This window comes from Oryza glaberrima, chromosome 2 (assembly GCF_000147395.1).
Source record: "Oryza glaberrima chromosome 2, OglaRS2, whole genome shotgun sequence".
NCBI lineage: Eukaryota > Viridiplantae > Streptophyta > Magnoliopsida > Poales > Poaceae > Oryza > Oryza glaberrima.
The window spans coordinates 24,509,923-24,529,205 of NC_068327.1; the positions used below are offsets into that span (position 1 = coordinate 24,509,923).

The following is a 19,283-nucleotide window of genomic DNA, read 5'->3' on the forward strand; positions in this document are numbered from 1 at the left end:
ATCCCTTGGAGAATGAAAAGAGTTTCCCATGCCATTGCTCTGAAAATATTTCAGGCCGTAGCTAATAAAAAAAAAAGAGTGAGAACAATAAAAAAAGAGTGAGAACAATCTGTGATGGTATACATGTATAGCACTAAAATAATATCAGCGGCAAGCATCAATCCAAGCAGAGGACATAACAAGTAAAAGAGATTTGATAGCTTGCAAACGAAGAAAGGCACTAAAAACCTTTGCTTTTCCACATCAAGGTGAAAGCGAGATGCATCTTTATCCAACTGGATACTGGAGAACTAGTAGAGACTAATAACTAGTGGCAGCTGCAGTGGCAGCAGCAGAAAGCACCAAACAAGCACCCCAACCAAACAAGGCAGAATCCACCCACCCCAAAAACGAATTTAAAGGAGAAAAAAAAAATAAAGGAAGCTAACGCAACGTAGAATCTAATTGGCATTGTTCCTCTCACTCTCAGGCACAAATCAGATTCTTCCAGGAGTCAAAGGCTCTCTCTCAAAGCTTTGGCTTTCGGTTCACATGGTGACATGGTTCAGATTCCTCGTGTGAGCCAGGGAGGAGTCGACACGGCGGCTGAGAGCACTGAGCAGAATCGCAACTCGCTCTGCCGGAGATTCCAAGTGCCACACCAAAGATACTATTTCTCTCCTAGTAGTAGTGCATTCTCCTGCATGGCTGCAACTATGGACGGCTACCCGGCTCTATCTTTGCCTTTGGTTTTTCCCTCGCTTTCTCACTGCTTGCACTAGCATATTAGTTTGGTGATTGATCTGAATCAGGTGCATGCGTTGGCCGTGACGAATTCAGAAAATTGAGGGTCATACACATACCAATGGTCTAAATTGAGCAATATTGTATTTAGTGTAGCCTAAAACAACAACGAGAAATGGACATTCTACCCGGTGTCTTGTGCGCTAGGTAGTGTACCACCATGTATAACCATGTGTGATGCCATTGTATATGAAGCTATAAACGATGAAATATAGAAGTGGATTAATTGGAGCACGAACAGTGGAGTATATTAGAGGGATAGGAAATTGCACTTATTTATCCGATTTTTTTTTCAAACTTTGTTTAGCATAAATCCATTATGGCGTTTGTCGAAGCTGTGGGCGTAGAAAGTTGTCCAAAATACCATTGTTGTGTTGATGATACGTTGAACTAGGCTCTTATTACGCATATTGCCATCGATTGTCTTGTCACAAGAGTCACAACACGATGATATTTTCACAACTGTTGGTCTAAGCGCTAGATAGAAAGGGATCGAATTCTGCAGCCGTGGAGGCAATTACCACAAGTTGGTTGCATCCACTGCGCGAAGGTCCATTCAGGGCACAAAACCTCGCTTTCTCCGGCGTAATTATTCCGTGTAAAGCAGCAGCGCATCTCGTGGCAGACACGCGTAGTCGCCAAGCAATCATCGCGCGAGGAGAGGAGAGGAGAGGAAGGATTGCTCACAGCTCAGAGATCATATGATTGGTGATGAAACGAAACCAAGCTGAGGTAAGGCCTAAGTGCTGAAGTGCCCGAGTGAAAAGCTGGCTGGAGGAACGAACTGGATATCAGAAGGTTTGTGTTTGTTCGTTGGCTGGCTCGATCACTCGGAGCTCCTGCTGCAGATTGGGTCAGTAGTGAAAGTGTGTACTATGCATGAGATGAGTGCGTCTTTACAGGACCCTGTTCTGGGAACTTGTGACGACTAACGGCAAGAATACCTTTGTGGCCATGATGAGGATATGAATGCAAGGGCTTCAAGGATTTGTCCATATTCCATAGGAGCTGGTACAAAATAATTGCAGTAGGTGACATGCTATTTGCAAGATACTCCCTATTAACAAAGCTCCGCGTTAAGACAGAATCAGCACATGTGTATTTTGCATCAAGTAGACGCACAAGCATATTACAGGCTGTTAAGGTGATAAGGTCCCAACTAAAACATGTTATTCAGCACTCGAGATGCAAGAACACCTTATGTACAAAAGCACAACGGGATCAACGTGCCCCACTTAAGCTCCGAGCCTCCGACCAATGCAACCATCAAGTCATTAGCTGATCAGAAGACATCTTTCCTTCCTCCATTGTCGGTGATGCACTAGGTTATATTGAGTGCTAGTCATTAATCTTTTCGTAAACTTGTTTTTACTTCATGTCAACCACCTTTCCATAAGCCTGTTTTACCTCTTCAAGATTTTCAGTTAATCCTCATAAGAAAGGGATTGAAGAGAATTGAGGGGAATTAATTCCACACTAGATGTATAATAAATCCCCTTCAAAAACAAGGCTTTAGGCAGTTAGAAGAAAACCCTTCAAAACCATCGTCCTATCAAAAACCTTAGGACAAGTAGCATTCATCGTCTCCTTCCATAACTATGGTAGAAACCACCAGCAATGTGGTGCCGCTGCCGACCTCCTCTGATCGAACCATCCCAAATGCCCCGTCCACCTGATCTGATACTGCTGCCGGTGTTGCTTCCTCCTTGACCCCAATTTCCCATCTGTGACGATCCACCATTCATTTCTTCTTCCTCCCTTTCATTGTATTCCAGGATTCTGCGCTTAATACTCTGCTTCTCCTCAAGCTCAGCAGCCTCTTGCTGCTTTGTGCTTTGCACAAGTGAGCAGTCACCAGGAACGAACATCTGTTTTGTTTGCTGCTTGTGCCCTTTCTTCATTAGCACCTTAACACGCACCTTGCTGCCACCCCCAGCACTACCACCCTCTTCATCCACAGTTTCTTCTCCACTCTCGGACTCGACAGCCCTTGGGTCCTTAGAACCCTCAAGGACATTCATTGGTACCATCATGTTCAAAGTGGCCCTGGGCCGTACCTCTGATTTACGTGACTCCAAGCTCTCCTGAAGAAGGGCTTTCAGCTCCCGATCAAAGTCTTCTAGCTCCTTAGGATCAACTTGCACGACTTTATGTCTAACCTCAACACCTTCATCTTCATCAGAACCAGCAGGAATGCCATCATCCTCATCATCACCTTCATTCTCAGATGCGTCATTTGATTTATCCTCGAACATAAGATCTTCCTCGTCTTCATGACCATCAATGCTGCCACTATCTGAATAACTTTCACTGTCAGCTCCTTCATGATCCTTGCCATTTTCCTCGGCTCCATTTGCTGAGCTCCTGCCGTTAGCAGAAAAGGCAGTATCATGTGGCTGCACCTTCTGAGATTCGCTGTCTGAGAGCTTTTCATTTTCAGGCTTCTCAACTGAGGCTGCACGCTCACTTTCTTCGAGCTCAAGTAATGCAGCATCCAGTTCTTCTACTGATGAATACCTAGCCATGTTGGGTCTTAGCTCAGCAAACAAATCCTGCAAGAACACATGGCAAAATATATTTTCGGCATCATCAATGTAATGAACGCCAACAAAAAAAATCAAGTAATCATAAGCCATATATCTACAGCTCCAGTAGAGAGTAATATATTCCAAAATTCAAATGCATGAAACTGATCCTGTCGATTTCCTTTTGACTCGTTGTACAAACATAATAACAATGGTAGGATTAAGCACAAAACATAACAATATTGACTGGTTACGAAGTTACAATGTTCTAAGATATTTCATTGTTTCACTTGTAAAGTACGTAGTTTTTGCACAGTGGCCCTACAGAAGTCAAGGCTCAAGACAAGATACTCCTTGTTCTATTTTACTGTTTAATGTTTCTTGTTAGCAAGAAAAGTATTGTTGACTTAGCTTCTCCTATTTAGCAAAACAAACAGGTCGATAGGAGTGAAACCCAATTTTCTTTTCTATTCTGGTCCCCCTAGTTTCTCAAGAAAAGAAAGGATTACAGGTCCATTCGCTTACCAAATTTCATAATGCAATTTTTTTGTAAAGTTCATTTGGTTACAAACCAAATACCCATATTTGGCAATACCCGAATATCAACATGCCTCAGAAATATGATGAAGTAATCAATAGAAAGCTTATGCAGTCATTTGACCCATCTTGTTGGGTCAAATGACCCATCTTGTTTGCAGTCATTTGACCCATCTTGTCGGATTCTGGTTATGAACTTATGAGGGGAAAAAACCCAACAAGATGGGTCAAATGACTGCATAAGTTATGAACACGAGTTGTTTGTAGCCAAGAATAGTCATTTTAGCCAAGAATAGTTATGAACTTATGGGTCAAATGACTATTCTTGGCTACAAACAACAGCAGTTTGACTGCACACATATGACACAACTCGTGTTTTTTTTACTTAGTAACCCAGCATCTCTAATGGAGAAGTTTCACAAAAGTATATATGCATGTTGGGTTGTCATCAGGCTGTTCACATGATAAAGAATACTAAAATGTACTTATGAACATTGGCAAGGTGTATAATGAGAAAAACTAACCTGAACGTCAAATTCTATGTCAAGTGGTAAGGGCCCTTTACTAATAATATATCTTTGAAAATGCAGCAAGAACTTGTCAAGCTTTCTTTTTGAAGAGCCTCTGTTGAAATAGTGGCCACAAGTCTGCAGAAGTGTAATGATTAACCTGATCCTGAAGCAATCTTCTGGTGGATCCAACACATCTTGCTGGGGTAAAAAAAAAGAAGAAGATTACTCAACTGAATACAATGACAGAAAGATTAGTTAGATCTTTCTTAAAATCAGCTTGCAATAAGTATTAAAAAGGACATGAGTAAGAAGATCAATGTTAATGCCACAAAATCCAGGCTTTTCACTCTAAGAAATATGCTGATGTTCTGTATAATTTGGAGTGTGTAATATGCACACAAATACAGCAAACAAGTTACATAACACTAAAGCCAGGCACAGCATGATTAACTTTTGATGAAGTTGCTCTTGTGTTGTACTGAGCAAAGAGAAAGGATCAGAGCACGAAACAATGTTCTAGTATAGCAATTTAATTGTTTCAAAACAGCAATCTTAGAGCCATGTGGTTTTCTTTTTTGAAAATTACAGAGTCTGAGCCTGCATCTGAACATATCAACAGAAATAAGGAATAGTGCCGTAAAGTTAAATGAAGATATAAAAAAGTTTCCAATCTTTGCTAAAGGATATACTCGTTTACCTCAGGAGTTCCATGACCAAATACAATGATAAGGTACAGAGTCTCGAATACAACTGATGAATCAATATGCTTGTAGCTGTATAGCTCTCCAAGGAATCTCATGTGGGCGAGACGCCTTTGTTGCATTCCATAGTCATTCAGCTCCAGCCCTACCCTTATCTCCTCTAAAACCTGAATTGAAATAGAGAATAAAGTAAACCACTTGGACATGATCCACAAGATAAAAACTGAAAACTGCCACTTTGTTACAATTTATTTCTACTAGCTGACTTGCAAAAAAGAGAGCTTGTGGATAGAATTTTGGTGGCGTAGCTATTTCTCAAACATTCCAAACACAAAGATTTTGTTCAGAAACAAAGGTAAATTATTACAATCAGACATGACCCTTTGGATCAAAAACATGAGCTAATACCTTGAACAAAGGAACTAACCTCATCTACCACTGAAACAGCAAAGTCATCATGATGGCGACTAAGACCAGCAGTTAGAAGGGCAATCAGATGAACATGGCTGTATTTTCCCTTGTGAACCTTTAGAAAACACTTTATAAGGTATTGTTGGCACTCCACCCAAGGTAGCTTGCGTAATTGGCGAAGAACATGTTCAACACTTGATTTATCAAGATCGGAGAAAAGCAATTTCCGTATGTACTGCAGAGGAAGAAAAAGACGATGAAATAATCACTACTACACTATACTCTGTAGATAAATTCAGTGAAAATAATCAAAGAAACGATCAAAGAAGACAGAAATTTTACTTGATGCAGAGGTGGCCGAACTTTTGAAACTCGAGCAGATCTTTCAGGTGGTTTACAAAGGTAATAGGCATTTTCTACAAGTGTACTGTGGCGGGGATCCAAATTCTTCACATTTTTCAATCGCATCAGTATCTCCAACATGTTAGCCATACGAATAGTAGTTTCAGGTGAACGATACAAAAAACGTCCACAAGTCTCGAGTAGATTGCAGGCCACATCAATGTTATGATGACTGAAATCATCTAGGCAGGACTGCAAAATATATAAGATATGAGTACACAAAGCAAGTGGAAATGCAGCAGAGCTATAAAGTTCCAAATCAATGCACAAGATATGAATACCTTCAAGCAGCTAAAAACAAGAGCTGCAGGTGCAATTTTGAATTTGCACAACTCCCCAATAAACCTAATGTTTTTTATTTTTGTTTCAATGTTGATCTGATCCTGAAAAAATAACAAAACAGCGAGGAATAGTTAGTCACGGTAACTATCAAAGGGGAGAAAAGAAAATCTTGCGTCCCTTAAACTTAACATTTCCTAGTCTGTTTGGATTATATGTGGGGAAGATGCAGAACATCTGGTCCATGATTGTCTTTGCTTACATTGATGTTAATAGCCTAATATAGATCGGAGAGCTAATGATATATAGTCCCTCCATTATTAAATATATATTGTTTTAGAATTCATGCAGACAAACCTTGAAATCTTAAGTCACTCGCATATGCTATAATAATATAAAGATTTCATATGTGAACTATGTCATTAGTAAATGTCATGATTTTTTAAACATAGTTATTGTTTTACAATGAGTATACGATTAGAGAAGGCGATGATCAAACATGTACATTGGAGACTGTAACAATGTCCTAAACAATAAGTAAAAGAAAACAGAGGGCATACCAGATATCACAAAGGAAAAAAACAAGAATTTTCTTTCGAAAAATAATAAAAGAAGAATCTTTTTGAGAAGGAACATGAAATGAGCACAAATAATGCAAAGGGAAGAAAAGAGTTAATGTCAGCATACCTTCTTATTTATTAAGAAGTTGAACTCCTCTTCAAGCATAGAAAGAAGCATACTTGGAACATCTTTCATACATGTTGAAAGTGTAGCCACCAACCGAGAATAGTAAGGCAAAAGTTCCAGTGAAGTCCTTGGAACATTGAATAACGTCCGCACGAGTTTCTTTCGACTTGCTTTAGAATTTAGGTAGCAAAACTCAACCTGGAACCAAAAGTAAGTTATGAATGATAATTGGTGTTAAACATGAAGTGGATCGATAATACAATTTGAGTTAATACCGTCAATTGGTCAATAAGATCACGGCTAACACATCCTGGCAGCCTCTGAAGGAGGTTGTCTAAACTTGCACCATCCACAGCTCTTATTTTCTCCTTCTCTCTTTCAGTTTTTCTGTCAAAATCCTTCTCTTTAGATTTTTCCTTGTCTACACCTTTTCCCTTATCTTTATCTTTTTCTTCACTATCCTTCACTCCATCATCTGCCTTTCCTTCCAGATGATATTCAGTGATGGAAGAAGTTTGAGGATTGTCATGTACGTCAGTATCTTGTTCTGCGACGGGTTCCTTCAAAAGAACATGCAACAATGGTTTAGGGCAGGACATGACACAATGACATACAAAAGGGAAATGATACAAAAAAAAGTAAGAAAATGCACATTTAAAAAAGCAATGAACACATTCCATCTTCTCTCTTTTCCTCTCCCAATCCACAAACATACAACAAGGACACAGAAACAATCTTGTGTATAAGATATGAAAATGTATTGGAACACTTTATCAATCAAAATTGTAAACAAGGAAATGGAAAGCATTCATTGGATCATGCTCTGTCAAACATCTCCATATAACATCACATATTTGATTAACATCAATTGGGAATTAAAACACTGCACAAATATTTAGCTTGAATCAATCTACATACACTATTTGAATTTAAACAGAATCGTCAGCCATATCTAAGAGACTGAAAAGGTCTGAACTTTGATACACAGAAGAAATGAGCAAAATGGAGATACTCTGGATGCCTCGTGCCACTAAAAAAGAGTACCCAAGGAAACATAAGTGACAACCAAATTGTCATGCAGTGATATATTGATATCTAAAAAACCAGTTTACACAGAAAAAAAGTACTAAGTTTGGAGACATTGTGTTCTTACAGATTGTTCACGACCCTTCTCATTCAACTTTGGTTCAACCTCTCCCAATAACACAGCGGGCACAAATGCTCTGCTCGAAATTAAGGCATATAGGTTAATGTAGTTCCACAACAACTAACTAGTGAGAGAAGATAACAGTGAAGATATGAAGGGAAACCTGAGATCAGGTAAAGATTCATAAAAAGCTTTTGTATCCTCATCATCCCAAATAGGTTCCAGTGCAGACGGTTCTTTTGCAGTAGACGGGGCTACATCACTTCCTGTAGTAACTCTAGTTGTGTTTCCATCATCTGGCATCACGGGGGGCTGCATGTCAAGAGCTTCAGCTAACCTGCAAAAGAAAGGTTAAAGATTGGCAAAAACCACACACAAAATACATGCAACTAGATGATAATGTTAACATCATCAAAAGATAAGTGCCAACAGTTAGTCAACACATGGCAAAATAGTTATATTTATCTACCAAAATTTAATGGCATTGAACAGTAACACTACAAAGATCACGTGTTGGAAATTAACATTGATGTATCACTGAATGTGGACACTGGTCCCAACTTGCCATCCTCACATTGGATGCAAAATTTACAATTTAACCATTTGCAATGTCATTGAGCAGATCTTTTTCCCCAGAATGTGCGGCTGTGAATTAATTAAATATCTGTGGTCTTTTGCAATCACAAACATGAAAACATATTATAGGATAAAATAGGTAGAAAGATGTCTTCTATATCACTTTGTAAATCTTTTGCTTAGTAGGAAGGAAACAATGTTTTGAAGTTCGATCAAAACAGTAAAATTCGATTTACATGATCAAAAGGAAATCCTCTAAGTTACATATTGTTTTTATACTGAAATTTGAGAGGGGCCAGGAATGTCTGGTACATGTTGTATCCCAGCTGCACTTAGGCATGGTATACTCCTCATTCATGTGTATGTATATTCATATGATAAACTATGTTACAGTGTGTGTGGTACAGAACACCATGATTGCATTGTAATAAAGATAACAAATTAGAGGAAATTAAAATGGTAAATTCCAGGGCAGCACATGTCCTGCAATACTATGCAACTATAAGCTCCCTAACAGAAGACCAGATGTGAGAACTGGATAAATGGTAGCTTATGCTGTTACGGAACCATATACAAATAAATTAAAGATAACACTCTCAAATGTATACTCACGAGGATACACCACGTTGTAAATGATCAAAAGACTTCCGGAGTTTTTCATACGAAGCAGTGTTCTCGTCGCTTAGTTCACCTTTGGCAGTTAAAACTTTTGCATTCTCTGCCTCCATCAGACGAAGAGACTGGGGATAGTGCATAGTTGGGACATATTCATAAAAGATATCAGAGGAAAGTAAAAAAAATGATGACAAAAGAAGGCAAAACTAGTATATATAAGAGAGCAGTTACCGCATGTTCTGATTGGAGTAGTTCAGCTACAGCATCATAATAAGTGTTCAAGGCTTTCTTGAAGAACTTTTTCTGATCAGCCGTAACATTTAGATCCTTAAATAACTGTACCAATTCAGAATTTGTGCGGTCAGATACTCAGCGCAATAGTATGGATACTATAATGCATGGACAAGAGTTTGTTCGAATCATTCAAACATATGAGTCTTCTGAACAATGTGCTAGCTGGTATATGTATTCCAGAATGCTGTATTGGTAGAATCCTTAGGATAACACAGCTTAGCATAAGGTGGGGAAGTAGCCAGGTAGGATCATTTTATACATACAGATCCTTCCCATGCTTAAGCCCTTGGGCACAACGAGTCAATTATAGCCTAGGCACTTCCTGAATTGAAGTTCCCCACCATTTTCTTTTTATAATAACAAAATTAAACCTTATGGGTCTATCTATCCTTAGTGGTGAACTAGTCAAATTCGATATTTTATACATTTCTAAAAGCTGAAAAATGTATGTGCACATATTCAGAAACAAAACCAGTTGAATGATTTCCGTTCAACAAGTAAAGAGTAGATCTCTCTTCCTAATGAAGTCTCATGATTTAATAAGTATGCTTAAATTTCTCTTACCTCATCATAAGCTTCTTGACCATGAGACTGTAACCCTATGAAAAATCTCCCTTGACGAGCAAAGGCAGAAAGAAGAGACAAATTTGCCTGAGTTGTTTCCCGGTCCTTCAAGTGTTCTAATGACGTAAGATCTTTTATAATGTTTACAAATATACTAGCATCTTCAACAATCCCAACAAAATACAGTTCAATTAGAAGTTTCAGTGTGCTTCTCTTCTTCATAGCTCTTGAGTTTTTGTCTGCGTCCAAATCTTCTCCAGATTTCCCAGGAAAGAATACCTTTAGTAGCCCTTGTGTAAGACAAGGAGAGAAATCCTTGTATCTTTGATGAAGTAAGGAGCAAACCTAAATTACATTGACACAATGGTTATTATATTACACAATTCCAGATAGAAGTGACACTTTTGGAAGTTCAAGTCTTTATCAAAGAAAACTCAAAACAAGCAAATTGCAGTAAAGCATGATGCAATAAGTCCAAATAATAACTGAAATACATGTAACAGCACATGTAAAGAGCATCACTAGGCAATGGAAAATGCTTCATTATGCAACCTAGAAACTAAATAGTCAATTGCATTGAACAAAAGACCTTGCTCAAGTACAGGTCGGATGGTTCCTTATATAGGCACTTTTGCAAACACACTAAGACCACACAAGTTATTCGAACTCAATTACCTGAACAGCAGCTTGTATATCAGCAGAACGAAGTTTGGCCTCACAAATATAAGAAACTGCCTCGCTGACAAATTTGCTCAAGTTCACACTTTTCAACTCATCCATCAATCCATCCTTCTGTTCATCATTTATTGTTTTGAGTTTCTTTATAACTGTTGTATTTCGCTTAATACTGGAGTCAAGAGTCCTCAAGTAATTTGCATCTGAAATTAGAGAATCACCATATCATAATAGTGCTAGAAAAATGTGGTTATGACTTATCACCATTAGAAATTATCTAATCAAGAACTCAAACATTTTTCTGACTGAATATAACTCAAAATTTCATTAACCTCAACGGCATAAATATTAACCATCCATTCCAACGCAAGAGAACCAAGGATTACGAGAGTGGTAAATTTGAGAAAAAAAGACAAACAATGAATTAAAATGAAGTCATTGAGTAGCTTTTGAGGTTATTTTCGTAGCTAAGACTCCAAAATCACTACAAAAATTCCTCATCCACAACAATCTCACTTTAGCAAAAAAATATAAATATTCAAATTAGTCACTAATATTCACCATGACCACTATGAAGTCATTATACTGAATGCAACTTAGTACCAGGCCTTTCAGAGTTTAGGTTGCTCCGGCGGAGGGCAGTCTTTTGATCAACAAGTTTTTTGTATTCTTCAAGACGAGCCTCCTGCATACAGCCAAAATTTAGGATCAGTGAGCAGAATTTCTGAAGTCACGTCACTAGAAAGTGCAGACGACCAATTGTACAGGGTAGTTTACAAATTATCAATCTTCAACTAGATCTGCCACAGTTCTAGAAACAGCAAACGAGTCCATTTCACAGGCAATCAAGAGTACACTTTTTACGCAAATACCTCAAGTTAAAGAAACTAGAACTGAATTGGTTGTAAGGGAGTTTTCTTGTGTGTTGAGTACTAATATAACCAGAACAGTTTTGTTTGTAAAGCTAAGTCAAATATGTGTTGCAGATTCATAATTTCTGCTGGTAACTTCAGTTGTTAAGTTGCGAGATTCAGATCCACAGTAAACAAGTATAATGTGGTTCAATGCGTCAGAACCATGCTGTGTTATGCCCCCATGTAATCAAAGCATCTCTGGCTATCATGGTGAAAAATGGGAAGCAAAAAACCCAACCATTATAATAATGACAAATTATGGACATCAACCTGCTCCCTTATTGAATTGCAGCCAACATCCATTGATTTTGTCAATGAAAAAGTATCGTGCTAAAATGAGATTAAGCAAAATTGCCTGTTTCAGATTGTTACTAAAGGCACACCAGAATTACCTCATCATCTTGCTTGTTTTGGCGGGTCTCGTCATCTTGCTTGGCTTCCTTGCTGTTCTCATTCTGAGTGTTCTCCATTTTATTTTACAAAAAGTAGAAACCAGATATACACAGTGGAAAGCTGCAAAACTAGAAAAGAGAAGAGGAATGTTTCACGTTTTAGAAACTAGTAGTTCACTGCAAGTCTGCAACTGCAAATTATTTGCAAAATACAGCTAAATGCAACATCCCTGACAAACAGCACAATAAGATATGCACGACATATGTGCATCTCACGTTAATGACAAAGCCATAAAGGCCATTATTTAGAGATTCACGCTGATCACTAGAGATCTGTAGTGCTCAAAGTACCCAAACATACAGAACTTACTGCAGGGCAACTAATCCCTACCACCACACACACCTACCCCCCGCGGGCCGCAGAGACTGAATTAAAGTGGATAGTTTCTCCCAATTGCAAATAAAACCGACAGGAATCGAATCGCTAGGTTTGAACGCATCAAAACCAAAAACCCCTAGGGATCGAACTAAGCGTGTGAAACTACTCCCTAGTTGGCAGCGGCACCGCAGGGGTGTCCCGAAGCGGGCGGAGACCGAGAGGACGGTAGGGCGGGCGCGCCACAATTCGCGCCGCCGCCGCCGTCTCGGCCCGGAAGCCCGAGAGAGCCCCGGCGCACGGCGCACGGGAGGGGAACGTGGGGGAAGCAGGGGCACGTACCTGCAGGAGAGGGCGCGGCGGTCGCCGGAGACGAGCGCGTGGCTGGGGAGACGCCGCGCTTTCTCGGTCGAAGGCCGGCACGAAGGGGGAGGTTGCGGGCGAGGAGGAGAGGGGTGTGGACTCCCGGTGGGAGGGCGCAGGGGAAGAAAGGGGAGCACGGGAGGGGAGAAGCAGGAGGATCTCTCTCCTTAAATGGGCCTAACCCGTGAAAATTGGCCCGGCAATGACTTCGCACGTGCGCGGCCCAATATTAGGGACGGACGCGGGGGAGTGGGAGATAAATGGGCCGAAAGACGGCCTGACTAAGGGGGACAATTACAATGCGGAATACCCATCGGCCTAGCCCAATTAGATGGTGTTTGAAACTGATGAAGAACGAAAAAGCTATTATTGGCACATAATTAATTAAATTTTGATTATTACAAACTTAATATATTGATATAATTGATATTTTAAAGAAATTTCTATATATAAAATTTTCGTATAGAACACACTGTTTAGTAATTTCGCCTTGCAGTAAAATGTGAGAATGGGCCGGATTCACCGGATCCACTGCATATAAAGTCCTACGAACTGAAGAAAATGGTACTTCTTCGAATATCTACCAATCTGCTTTGAGAGAAAATCAGGTACAGTACTTCCTTCCAAAACAATGTGATAAAAAGATCCAGCGGAGCATACTTTTGCAATGCATTGCTATGCAGGAGTACAAATTTCAAGATAATAAGTAATAAATTCGGATGCATTCTTGAAAAGGAAGTGTGGTGCTGCGGTGGAGTATAAATGAACCTGCCAGTACGAAGTGTAGCGGCAAATAAACAGTAGCGGATTCGCCAATCGACATCATCAAACTTACTCCTTCTGTCCTAGAAAGACTAGAAAGACTCAATTTCTAGGTTTTGATGTACAACGTTTGTCCGTCCGTTTTATATGAATTTTTTTATGATTAGTATTTTTATTATTGTTAGATAATAAAACATTAATAATACTTTATGCATGATTTATATTTTTAAATTTTTTCATAATTTTTTTAAATAAGACAAACGGTCAAACGTTAGTCATGGAAACTCAGGAATTGAGTTTTTTTGGGACGGAGGGAGTATTAAATGTCCTGAAGAACAAAATCCAGGTTGCATTTGGCAAGTACGCTGCCGAATCCCAATCCCCAGCGGGCCGATGGTTTTATGAACTTGAAATGGCAGGAATTAATGGACCGTATCACCACAGCGGATGAGCCAGCCAGAATTACCAGAACTTGTTGCTACTATCTACTGTACATTACTGCGACGACATGGGCACATCGCACATGGCTCTGCACCTGAGTCTGTACTGGAACGAGAACGATATCGCCGGATACGCTTTGCACAAGAACACCAACGGCCTGTGACGGGGACAAGATCCCCCCAGGGCTCCCACCGTACGCGCGACGTATTGCATACGCTCATCGATACACGTACACACACATCACAAACGGGACTCGACTGACAGGAAAATATTTAGGCTCAAGTTAGGAACTCCATTGTCACCGCCTTTAAATTAACTTCAAGAAACTGAAAGCAACAAAAAAGAGAAAAAAAAAGAGAGAAACAGAGACCATATGCTCTGTTCAATAGTTCAGTAGTTCCCTCTGTCTTAATACTAGCTTGCAACAAGTTACACAAAGACAAGAAGACGACCCCAACGAGAAAAAAAATGGAGAATTCATTCGTCAAGTGATCAAGGCAGGGTTGCACCGTTTCTCCTGCTCTTTCAAAAGTCTCCGAAACAAACAATGCGTCCGCCGCCGTGCGTGACTGCGCCGCCGGCTGGCCGGTGAGTCGGCGGCGGCGGCGGCGAGGCTCATGGTAGCACGCGGCTGAAGAGCCGCGACACGTCGGATGGCCGGACGGGCTTCACCAAGAAATCCTCCGCGCCTTCCTCCAGGCATCTGGTTAATAAACCAATCGAACAGAGCAAAGATGGAAGAACAATGGTTAAGTGCTCGGTAATCTGTATGGATAAGACATAAGAATGCTCTAATCAATAGAGATATTATAAACGGATAAAAATACCTGCTGATTCTTGTTGGCACATTCTCCGAGGACATGATCACCACGGGGATCTTCTTCAGCTTGGATGACTCCTGCATGCATATACGATTCATGATTTTGCGTCGTCAGATTGATTCTCCTGTTAATCAAAGTAATTAAGCTTTCTGCAGGACAATCTAAGATCATGCATGTATACCTTGACTTTCTTCAGGAGCTCGTATCCCGTCATCTCCGGCATCCAGTAGTCCGTGATTATCATGCTCACATTTGGTTCCTGCAAGATGATGAGCGAGCCAAAGGAACATGAGAAAATTGCGGCTGCATATCACCGCAACCTGACATGCAAAACAAGGCCAAAAGTTCAGGAAAAAAACAAAGGCGTACCGAGCCTAGCAGTTCCAGGGCCCTCTTCCCGCTATCCACAGCCGTCACTGCACCAGAAAAACGTCCAAAACAACAACATTTTCAACAGCAGCAACCACAAACAGAACAAAAAACAAAAGTGATATGCATCAACCACACATGTACCACGAAACCGGGAGCTCCGGAGGATGCCGGCGATGACGGCGCGGTCGACCGAGCTGTCGTCCACCGCGAGGACGTGCGGCGGCGCCCCGCCGCCCACCGCCACGGCCGCCCCCACCACGGCTCCTCCTGCGCCGGCGCCGATCGACGACATCTCAACTTCTCAACCTCTCCTACGTTCTCTCTCTCTCTCGCAGACTCTCGTGGGATCGATCGATACGATGAGCAAGCGCGCCGCACAAAACCTCACATCCATCACCACCACGGTGGGGCGTCTATATATATACACAGGTGGCTGTAGTTGCCGGTGAGGTCACCATGCAGTTTAGGAGAGGAAAAAAAAATGGAAGTACAAGGTGTCGCGAGATTCTGCAGGCGCAGCTGTGCAGTGCAGAGATCGATCGATTGATCGAATCCACGGGATTTGGATACGGAACGGCGCACACGTGCCGCGATCGCGCTGTACGCGCGGCGAATCGGCGATCTTTTGTTGCTGCAAACGGAGGAGCCAAAGGGGGTCAGGTATTTACTCCTCCTCCCTCCCTCCCTCCACCCTGCGTGCCTGTCACAGCCAAGGACCGAGATCTTGTCCCTTAAATGCGTGAACCCTACCAGTGATTCATCAGCTAGGAGTATATGATTCATGTTTACATGTGCCATAAACGTTTTGCTCGATTCCATAGTGTTTCTCTTGTCCTAGTGAGAGAGAGAGAGATAGCTGCCTTTTGCTGTGTTGCCAAGTGCAATCTCGTGCATGCATTGACAGAAAAGCTACCAACCGTATCGGCGTAATGGCGAAGAATACTACTACTACTACTACTCTTGGTTGTGCATTTTTGGCGCGCCATGGGGAAGAACTGGATTGCTACTAGCGTCCAGGATTAACCTCCACATGGTGGTGGAGCCGCAAACGAAAAATCTTGGGCTCGCGCCATTTTTTTTCTCATGTCCAACAGCATAGCAGAAATGCAGGATCCACCGAACAAGTACACGCATAATGGAACGCACAGGAAGCCTTCGCTGGGGGCGAATTAAAGAGTCAAATCTATGTACAGTGAGCAACGTGTCTGCCTTGACGAAATGTAATTTCGATCTTCCGAAATTCAATAGGCGACCGTAGTAGAATCGACTTGCAAACAAAAGAAAATCCTTACGGTTCAGGACAGGAACAGTGGTAGTTTAGTAGTCCTAGGACTCTAGGAGTGGGGGTTGAATTGATGAATGCTAGCCCTGCTTGCTGTTGAAGCTCGTAGATCGTCAGAGATTGGTGCCGGCCTGGGGAGCAAATCTTATGGATGCAGACAATGGATGGATGCAGAGCACTGTAGCAGCAGCAGAGGCAGGGATAAGCGAGGATCTTGACCGCCTGACAACACGCAACAAATCTACACATCTGTGACTCCGTGAGACAATGGTCGACGCCGACGGTATATCTACTCCGGCATTGCCGTGTCTCAGGCATCCGGTGCCCCGTAGTACGTTTGATTCTTGATGCACTGGCCAGTTTGAATTTTATAGTTGTTTCAGCTCACTGGCTAGTTAGAGCAAGTACAATAGGAGAATTAAGCCGGCTATTATATGTTTATTATGGCAAAAAAGCTGAGCTGGCGGAGGGAAACAAGAACAAAGAACTTAAGCAGGCGACTATATTAGCGCCGGCTGTACGCAGCCTCCAAGACTAGGTGAATTTACTGCAATTGGCCATACCCTTGCTTGCACATAGTGATTGGGTAGTAGCTGTTCAGGATAAATGCCGATTGGACAACAAACGATCTGTGCATGCAGCTTTTGGCCTGCCTAAGGAAGAAAAAGCAAGCTACATCTATTGCTATATAGCCTACTAAATGACATGGCAAATTTTATAGCGCGGTATTATTGATCTTGCTCTTATAGCCAGTAGTATAGCCCAGTACCGTGTACACCGTACACGTGATGCGGCACCTGCAGATTTGCAGCTGCAGCTGTTCGCGGCGACACCTTGGACGCCAGGATGCAGGTCCGCGCACCGACGACGCACGCACATTGCTTCTTTTGCTCATGAGCGGCGGCGAGCGTAAGCTAGCTACCGTCGGCTCCACAGTGAATTGAAGGAGCTGCGCGCGCTCGGCCCCGGCGGCGACGGTAGCAATGGCGATATGTTTCTTTTTTCTTGAAAATAGATGGCGATAGGTTGGTTCTTGCCTCGCCTGCAAGGCTGCAACGCGCTCGCCGGCGTGGGGGCGAGGAGCACGGCCAGTAGCGCAAATGGCGGGGAAAGGCCGAAACGTAAGCGCAGTTGGGCCGTTAGATCCAGTTTTCACGGCCCACTACTAGGAGGAAAGCCCACTGGGGTATTTTTTTTAGATGAAAAGAAGTGCACGTTGACTCCCTTAAAATAGGCCGAATCGAATTCATACCCCTCAAACCAAAAAATCTGGATAGAACGACTTCCCAAACTATTGAAAACATTGTAATTTGACTTCCTCAGCGGTTTTGCTAACATAGCGCTGACGTGGTGGTGTTGACCTAGTCTCCGTCCCACATGGCGCTTACGTGGCAATAGAATTAAAAAATATATGTGGGACTCATTTGTCATTCACACACAAGAATATATTGTGGGACCCACTGTCATTCTCTCTCCAACCCTTCATCCTCATCCCTCTCTCCCTTATCTCTCTCTTTTCTTTTCCCCTTCAACCGTGGTGGCAGCGAGCGGGATGGGCTGCTAGAGCGGCGGCGGCGAGCGGTCGAGGGCCGGAACGGCAGCGGCTGGGAACGGGGCATCGCCGATGAGCATGATGGAGGAGCTAAGGAGGGGCAGCGGGAAGAATTTGTACACGCAAGGAAGGACGCCCTCGCCGGCTCTGTTTCCGCATCCCCTGGGCCGAGTCGACCAGGCCGTGGTGGAGACCTTCTACAAGCCCACGTAGAGCCAAATACTCTTGGTCCACGATTACGGCTGCCAGAGCTAGCTGTGCCTCCTGGAGGGTAGCGGCGCTCGCCTCGCTGCCCCAGCCGTACTGGTGCGGCTCAACATCTCCCACATCATGTGCTCACCTCCTGCCGCAGCCTCCACAACCTTGAGACCATAAAAACCCAAAATTCCGTCGGAGTTAGCCCCACATATGCTGCCTCCGCCCCACCAAAACCCCCTCTCATTGCCTTACATGTTTGGCGAACCCCGAATCGGGCGGCGACGCCGAGCCACGCCTCCTCACCGGCAGCACCACACGGTCCTACTGGTACCCCGAATCGATATCGTCTTCTCCTCGTCGACCACCACGCCGGCCTCGCATCGCCTCGCCTCTTCTCCCCTCGATTGGGGCCTGGTCATCATGGCGTCCCGAAATCGTCTCGCCGCCCCTCCTCCGTTGCGCTCATTGGCGACGCCCCTTTCCTCGCCGCTGCTGCTCCCGCCCTCACCCGCTCGTCGCCACCGCCGCTCCAGCACCCGTCGTCCCGCACACCGCCGCCACAGCCGGGAAAAGAAAAGAGAGAGATAAGGGAGAGAGAGAGGGAAGAAGAACGGTTGGAGAGAGAGAGGATGGTAGGGTCCCACAATATATTATTTTGTGTGAATGATAAATAGGTCCCATATTTTTTTAAAATTCTAATGCCACATAAGCACCACGTGGGACGAAGATCAGGTCGACACCACCACATCAGCAAAACCGCTGAATTGCAATGATTTTAGTAGTTCGGGGAGACATCCTATCCGATAGACAGAAAAAAAAAAGAAGATCTGGAGTGAGAGATGTCGCTCCAAACATTTTTATAAGAAAAAATTGTGATTGTGATATGGATTGAACACATGGACCTCAAGGTTGAAATCATACACCCTTTGCCACTATACTTTCAAGCGCATCTCACTAGTGATAGGCACAAAATACTGACGTGTTGGGTTGATGCTATAGCCCGCACATCCGCAACAAAGGGTGCTGAAAAACGCCTTGTTTCCTCTTCGAATTTTCGGTAAAGCCCATCGGTTTTCAGACCGACCAAAACCGGAATTCAAAT

At 42.6% G+C, this 19,283-nt stretch overlaps 2 protein-coding genes across 2 annotated transcripts; both read right to left on the reverse strand.

The window, feature by feature from the left end:
• Positions 1-1,836: 1,836 nt before the first annotated feature.
• LOC127762455 (regulator of nonsense transcripts UPF2) lies at positions 1,837-12,876 on the reverse strand. The gene is made up of 17 exons (XM_052286977.1): positions 12,733-12,876; positions 12,015-12,143; positions 11,312-11,393; positions 10,709-10,911; positions 10,034-10,378; positions 9,407-9,511; positions 9,173-9,300; positions 8,148-8,321; positions 7,991-8,060; positions 7,113-7,397; positions 6,838-7,035; positions 6,153-6,254; positions 5,812-6,063; positions 5,486-5,704; positions 5,055-5,225; positions 4,370-4,555; positions 1,837-3,335 (listed from the first exon to the last, which is right to left on the reverse strand). Exons 2-17 carry the CDS (start codon positions 12,090-12,092, stop codon positions 2,361-2,363), a joined length of 3,573 nt encoding a protein of 1,190 aa, XP_052142937.1. The 5' UTR covers positions 12,093-12,143; positions 12,733-12,876; the 3' UTR covers positions 1,837-2,360.
• A 1,344-nt stretch (positions 12,877-14,220) lies between these two features.
• Positions 14,221-15,564, reverse strand: LOC127763599 (two-component response regulator ORR11). The gene is made up of 5 exons (XM_052288353.1): positions 15,291-15,564; positions 15,147-15,193; positions 14,959-15,036; positions 14,784-14,854; positions 14,221-14,659 (listed from the first exon to the last, which is right to left on the reverse strand). The coding sequence occupies exons 1-5, from the start codon at positions 15,439-15,441 to the stop codon at positions 14,572-14,574; spliced, it is 435 nt and encodes a 144-aa protein (XP_052144313.1). The 5' UTR covers positions 15,442-15,564; the 3' UTR covers positions 14,221-14,571.
• Between the last annotated feature and the right edge of the window lie 3,719 nt (positions 15,565-19,283).